At 40.0% G+C, this 6,795-nt stretch overlaps 1 protein-coding gene across 1 annotated transcript in view; it reads right to left on the bottom strand.

Annotated features, from left to right (window-relative positions):
• Nucleotides 1–1,913: 1,913 nt before the first annotated feature.
• Nucleotides 1,914–6,795, bottom strand: part of SLCO1C1 (solute carrier organic anion transporter family member 1C1) — a 53,784-nt gene continuing 48,902 nt past the window's right edge. Inside the window, exons 12-16 of the mRNA XM_048301943.1 lie at nucleotides 6,190–6,352; nucleotides 5,335–5,519; nucleotides 4,228–4,292; nucleotides 3,972–4,089; nucleotides 1,914–3,129 (exon numbers count right to left, since the gene is read on the bottom strand). Of these exons, the coding sequence (XP_048157900.1) occupies nucleotides 2,916–3,129; nucleotides 3,972–4,089; nucleotides 4,228–4,292; nucleotides 5,335–5,519; nucleotides 6,190–6,352 (745 nt within the window). The 3' untranslated portion in view covers nucleotides 1,914–2,915. The remainder of the gene's footprint in view (nucleotides 3,130–3,971; nucleotides 4,090–4,227; nucleotides 4,293–5,334; nucleotides 5,520–6,189; nucleotides 6,353–6,795) is intronic.

Here is a 6,795-nt window from a genome sequence, read left to right as displayed (position 1 = left end):
AGACGTGGATGGCAAAAGCGTTTCTTACCCTCCATAATGCTTCTTTTTAACCAACTCGATACATTCCTGAAGTCAAGGAAAACAACAAACAATTTTAAATCCTGTGTATTAAAATGAGGATTAAAAAAAAAGACTAGTGGGCTGAAATTAATGATGATTCAGAAATGAGTCAGCTATTGAATTCTCCTTCAAAATCTGTTTTCAAGAAGCAGGGGGGGGGGAAGAATAGTATGAATAATTGGAAACCAAGAAGCTTTTGCAAGTAAATACTTGCAGGTACTTAGTGTAAGTAAGGAATTCCAGAAAGCATGCATGAGAAGGAGCACTAAGAAAAATAATTAGTGCTATTATTGCAGGTATCTTTTAAAAATAATTGATAACTGCTAGGATTTCAGGTGAATGCAGCAAACAATTTGACATTTTGAAAGACTTGAGAGATCTCACTGCATATAAGACACTTATCATTGAAGTGAGTTGAACACAACAGGGTCAGGTTGTGACCCTTATCCCATGGGGCACTCAGGGTGGGCTTGCACAGAACTCTAGGCTGTCCCTTATGTTTTCATATTTCACACTGATGCATTAAATTTATGTTATCTTTTAAATTCCGAGAGTTTTATTAGAGAGGAAAATGCATATATTTGTTTGAAACTAAAGTCAGTTCTGTTGTTCTGCTGCACTGGATATAAAGCTTGGCAGATGAGCATTTTGCCAAAAAATCCGTCTGATAAATTCTGAAATTTAAAAAAAGAATAGCTATAATATTTAACACTGCTTTAGATGACAGTTAATGAGTTCACCTCCCAGCTTGGACAAAGTCAAATTATTCACACCTGATGGATTTGCATCAGTGGATGCCTTGTCACCAAAACAAAACTGACAGATTTTTTTTTGTCTCTGTGTCATATGCCTCTGATGTATTATATTGCCTGTAGATTATACTCCAGAATAAAACTGTGGCAACATCCATGGGGTTGTAGCACCACATAAAAAATCAATGAGCCTTTCTCATGTTTTGCATTGATTCAGACGTAAAGCTCATGGGACTGCTTAGAAAGACTTAGAAAACCACTTCTTTTTTTTTTTAATGTGTTCCAGCTTTGTCTTGAAGAGGAGATACTAAAAAAAAGGGAAACACCTTAAGCAAAGCATACTTAGCTCAAAAATTGTTTCTGTATTGATTTTGGACATCAGCCACTCCTTGAAATGTGGGAAAGATTCCACACAGTTGTTTTTCTGTGCACTAATAGAAAAGACAAGAATAATTCCCTCGCCTGCTTTAGGCACAGAAAGTAGCAAGTTAGGAGAAGACTTTTTTTTTTTTCCTATGTTTCTTTTCTCACCCATAGTGCAAGGTCTGAACAATGTAAATTTATTTTGCAGTTTACAGCATCTCACCTTTGCTGTGCTTCTTTTAGTAGTGGTGACTCCACCACTTCTCTGGGCCATCTATTCTGACCATTTCTGTGAAGAAATTATTCCTAGTGTCCAACCTGAACCTCCCCTGGCACAGCTTGAGGCCATTTTCCCTTGTCCTCTTGCTGGTTACTGGGAGAAGAGCCTGACCCCCCTGGCTATACCCTCCTGTCGGGGAGTTGTAGAGAGCCACAAGGTTCCCCTGAGCCTCATTTTCTCCAGGCTAAAGAAGAATAAAGAACTTCTCTAGTTTGATGGATGGAGAATCTCTGCCTTCAGCAAATATCACTTCATTTGGAAAAAAAAGTCCCATTCTTCTCCGTTCAGCTCCTGCAATCACTGCTAAGTGACTGTCATAACAGACAACATTTACTTCAGAACAATTCAGCATTTTGCTCAATGTATGTTGGGGTTTTTTTTTATCTAATATGCCTGTTAACCATATCCCACTGAGCCCTGAGCATCTATTTTAAAGTATCAGCCGTCCTGTTGTGAAATGCTACTCAAGTGCTCATCTTTTTATTTAAAGTAATAACAAGTTGTCAAGCTCCAAGTGACGCGAGTACAGTGAAAGAAAACCAACAAAAGCAGCTTTGAGTATATGAGCTAAAGGCTCACGCCGAGGGAATTTTAAGGTGTGTGGAAACACGGATGAGTGTTTTTCCTGCCTGATGATGAACCTGTCCCGGAATAACCAAAACTGAGTGTGAAAAACGAATCGATAGCTGCGACAGTCATTGGGGGAAACGCCGTCGTTTGAGTGCCCTCTGCCGGACACTGCGTGGCATCGCAACACAGCCGCGGGTAATTCTTGTGTTTCAGAATCACTTAACTAGAAAAAAAAGTATTTTTAAATAAAATTCCCCCACTATAAGGCTTTTTTTTTTAAAAAAAAATTGTTTTCATGAAAAAATTTCTGTATTTTTAATCAGGTATAACCTTTTCAGCTCAGGTAAGATAAAATTCTTCTCGCAAAAATACAGCTTTTGCTAATTTTGAGATGAAAACCAGTTGCAATGATGCAATTAGATGAGGTGTTTGGCTAAATGCTTTGGCTTACTGTGAATTCTGATTGAATTTGATGGAATCAGAAAGTTGCTCTTAGCCTTGAGCTTCTCTCTCCAGTGTCAGTCCACTGCGTGGATCTCCATACAGGATCAGGATCACTTTTTGTGGGCCTTTGGCATGTGGATGTTCTGGCAGCACCTGACCCCACTAAAAACAGCAGACTGGCTCTGTCAGAACTGCCAAGGGAGGTTTTTCTTTGTCTGTTGAGAATTTGGTTCAGTTTGTGGAACTCATTCTGTTACTGGTAATCAGGTACACATAAGGCACTTTCATACTTGTTTGTTAGTGTTTATTGCTGTTGTTTGCAGTTCTGCTATTAGTTATACTCTCTCTACAGTGTTATTATTTATTATTTAGTTACTCACAGCATTGTGAATAGTGTTTCTGAAAGAAGTTGACCTGATTCACATGCCACTGGTCTAAATTGCTTTCTAAATAGAGGATTCATTCTCCGCATCAGAAGAACCTGGCAAACGTTCTTTGATCTTGCAATTGTCTTCTTTATTCATAGCAGCATCTTCTTGTCCATTCTCTAGAGGCCTGGAGTTCTTATTTTGAAAGTGTTTCTTTACCAATATATAAAAAATTATTCCAATCAAGTAGGAAGGACCTCTTAAAATTGCTGCTAAACCAAGGAAGACATACCTGTGGGACAGAGCATAGAGGATTGGGCCATTGAATTTTTCAAAAACACTGAAGAAAATCAATTTAATGGCTGCTAAGGTCCTAGTATATACAAAAAAAAAGCTTAGGGGAAGATATTAAAACTCATTCTTTGTGCAGGATACCACAAACTGGACATTTTTACTTGCAGAAAGATAATTGCAAAGTGAAATTCCATCATCTCTCTCCCCCTCCCCCCCCCCCCCCCCCCTCCGGCCCCTCCTTTCTTTTTGGAAGATTTTTGGTCACTTCAAGGCTTTAGGCTCTTTAGGGCTTGAAATATATTGAGGTATGTAAAAATAAAAAACACATCAGAAGTGGTGACGTTTGAGTGAAACTGAGAAAAATCTATGGAACATTACCCCAAGAGACTGATAGTGTTTGGGTTTCACCAACACCTACAGCTACTCAGTACAATATTCTTGCATGGACTTTTCTCTCAAAAGTGGCCAATGCCCAAAGTTAGCATTCTCATCAGTGTGAACAAACTACCTGCAAATAAGGTAAATTTGGGTAACTTTCCTGTTTATGGTAACTCCTGAAGTCCAAGGTATTTTTAATTTGCTTTAAGTACATTAAAAATTACAACTCATTCCAGACATCTCTGTCCTGGATATTAAATTTCTTTTGCACAACATAAAAACTGACTAAAAACTGAGAGCTTAACATTTGATGTTAAGATTTTTCAATTTCAGGAATTCTGGACTGACTTAAAGCTGAGCCCAGAGTCAGTCACAGCGTTTCTGTGTGGATCACACACTACAGTGTAAGAGAACAAAGCATGTCTTTCCACAGTGAGGGTTTTGTGCCCTAATTTGCTTCACCTGTTTGCATTGGAGTCATAGAGCCTGCAAGCCCCTCGCTTCCCACAGCTGGTGTTTCCCCATTTCAAGCACGTCTTGTCGATCACTGCACCGAAATAAACTGGTGCTGGAATCCCACCTGGGAGGCAAGCAAAAATGTGACAAGATTTCACAGGAAAGACATCTTCTTAGAAATCAGCTTTATATTTTCTTAGTGGTGATTATGAGCTGCAAGAGCGGCTCTAGGTGGATTGGACTCTGCAATGATTTCTCTTACCCAGCATTCTCATAATGAGTGTGTATAGACCAACTGCGAGAGCTTTGAGCTCTGGCTGAACACATCTGAAAAAAAGGAAAAAGATGGATAAGTAAGAAGTGTTGGCCTCTTTAGAGCTTAGACATGCCTATTAAACTGCTATTAAATAACCTGAACTTAATACTCTTGTTGATGGAAAGCCAAGATTTGGAAGAAGAGTGCTTCCTTCATCTGCTGAAGTGTGTTAAGTGGTATGAAAAAGGTGAATTAATCTACTGATTTCCATCAAAAAGCTCCTGGCAAGTCCATTCACTAAGCATAATTAAGGAAGTGAAGTTTTCAAGTCATAATCAGAGTCTATCCCGACCTTATTGAAACAAGCTCTCCAACTGCCTTCACACTCAGGCATACATTTCTCTCACTTGATGGAATACTTAATGGGAAATATCCTATTGCCCTAAGACAAAAGAGTTGCAGGTAGCAGGGTTAGTGCAGCATCTTTGTGTGCTTGAATAGAATTCCTCTGTACAAAGACACATCTTGGACAGCACAAAGCCTCCTGGCAATATGCTCCTCTGTTTCGTGGGGAACTGCACTCCAGGCATCAGAAATGGGCATTGATCTTGAATTCATTATATATCCAGCCTCTGCCATCTCCTTGCACATCCAGAAATCCTGACAAATGCACGGCACTTTAAAAATCCAAGCAGAAAAAAGGGACATGTTCTGGAAAACCTGATTACACCACCATAGAACCACAGAATGGTTTGGTTTGGAATGGACCTTAAAGATCATCTTACTCCAAAACCATCCTGCTGTGGGCAGGGACACCTTCCACGAGAACAGGTTGCTCAGAGCCCCATCCAAGCTGGCCTTGAACACTTCCAGGGACAGGAAGTGTTCAGCTTCTCTGGGCAACCTGTGCCGGGGCCTCACCACCCTCACATGGAAGACTTTCTTCTAACCTAAACTTTCTCTCTTTCAGTTTGAACCCATTACTCCTTGTCATACCACTACAGTTCCTGATGAGCAAGAAAGTCCTTTTTTCCTTAATGTGAAGAAAAAAACATGACTTTGAAAGTCTCACTAGAAAGCCTCCACCTTTGGTACACAGCCAGCTGTACTCACCTGAACATAATCATGTACGAAGGAGTGGCTCCCAGTGCATAACAAAAGCCACCTATGACTTGTATTACTGTGTAATAAATGAACTTCATCGAACAATCATCAGTTTTTGGACATTGCCCCAAGGTGGCAGAATTGTTTCCTGTCCATGAACTGTTGATTTCAAGACATCTGCAGTTATGGAAGACCTGGAAGACACAAAGCAGGTGTCTCATGAAATGGGGATTCTGTTGGAGAGAAAACAGAGTAAAGAGATAGCTCCAGACCATTTCTGTTCTGGAGTGGTCACCTGGCATCAGGAAACATGCAAATGGCACAGCCCAATGACTGGAGCTTTGTCTCTGGGACTATGGGCATTACCTCCAGCATTCCATGGCAAGCAAAAATCACTCACCCAGAAAAACAAGCAGTATCCTGACATCCCAGAGTCTCACATGGAGGAAACAAGCTGCCTTTCCTTAACCCATTTTTCATACTTAAACATTAATGATCAGTATCAGGGAAGATTCTGCTCCATCTTAGTGTACTTCTACTGTTAGGTAAAACCTTATGGCAGCCAAAATGAGGTTTATGAAAGGCAAAGCATGGACAACCTTCAGGCAACATGAAACCTATCTGATTTGTGTGTTTCTACCTCTTGTCTTCAACCTACAGAAGATTAAAGTTAATATCTACAACAAGGAGGTAGGACTTTTTGCTTAATGTGCAATAACTCAGAGACATCTCTCTTTTCTGTGCTCTCTGTAACCAGAAATCAAAAATACCTTACTGACTTTGGTTTTTTTATCCTACTTAGTCCCTGATGTTACATGGAAAATAAGCTGGTAGAAAACCTCTGAAACCAAAGCAGGGTCTTACTGTGCTCTTTCCATGTCCCTCGGAAGTCTTGCACCCAGCCAGACACGCTGAAACATAGGTGATTCCATTGGCTCCACACACAGGATCCCACACATTGGAGGCACATTTGCAGTGAGAGTTGCACTCAGAAAACAAGGAATTTTTGTGGTATGGAATGGGGTTGCTTGGAAGTTAAGTTCAGACAAGTGTAAGAAATTTTTAATTCAGTGCTGAAGTCAGCAAAGTCCCTTCTCTGTGACAGCGTTGCTGTCCTGAAACCCACTTCATATGCCCAGGCCATGTTTTCACAGCTGAGTATCTACATCTCTATTGGTCTGTTTGAGATTCCATCCTACTTGCACTGATATTAAAGTGATTACTAGATTATAGAGAATTTTAAAACAAATAAAAGCATTTCTACTGATTTTACTGACAGGTGTAGACAGAAAAGAGAAAGGAGGGAGAGGTCAATTAATTGAACTTAGAGCTAGCAACAGTTACCACAGTCCTATCAACAATATCTTTATCTGTTGGTAAAAATGCACCAGTGACAGAAACCAGATCTCCTGATCGCTGTAGTTAAAAAATACTCCTCTGTTAAAGCCTAGCCTAACTTTTCATGGAGGA

This window comes from Corvus hawaiiensis, chromosome 4, assembly GCF_020740725.1.
Source record: "Corvus hawaiiensis isolate bCorHaw1 chromosome 4, bCorHaw1.pri.cur, whole genome shotgun sequence".
Taxonomy (NCBI): Eukaryota; Metazoa; Chordata; class Aves; order Passeriformes; family Corvidae; genus Corvus; species Corvus hawaiiensis.
Note: the sequence above shows the minus strand (reverse complement) of the source record. Positions and strands in the feature narration are given on the sequence as shown.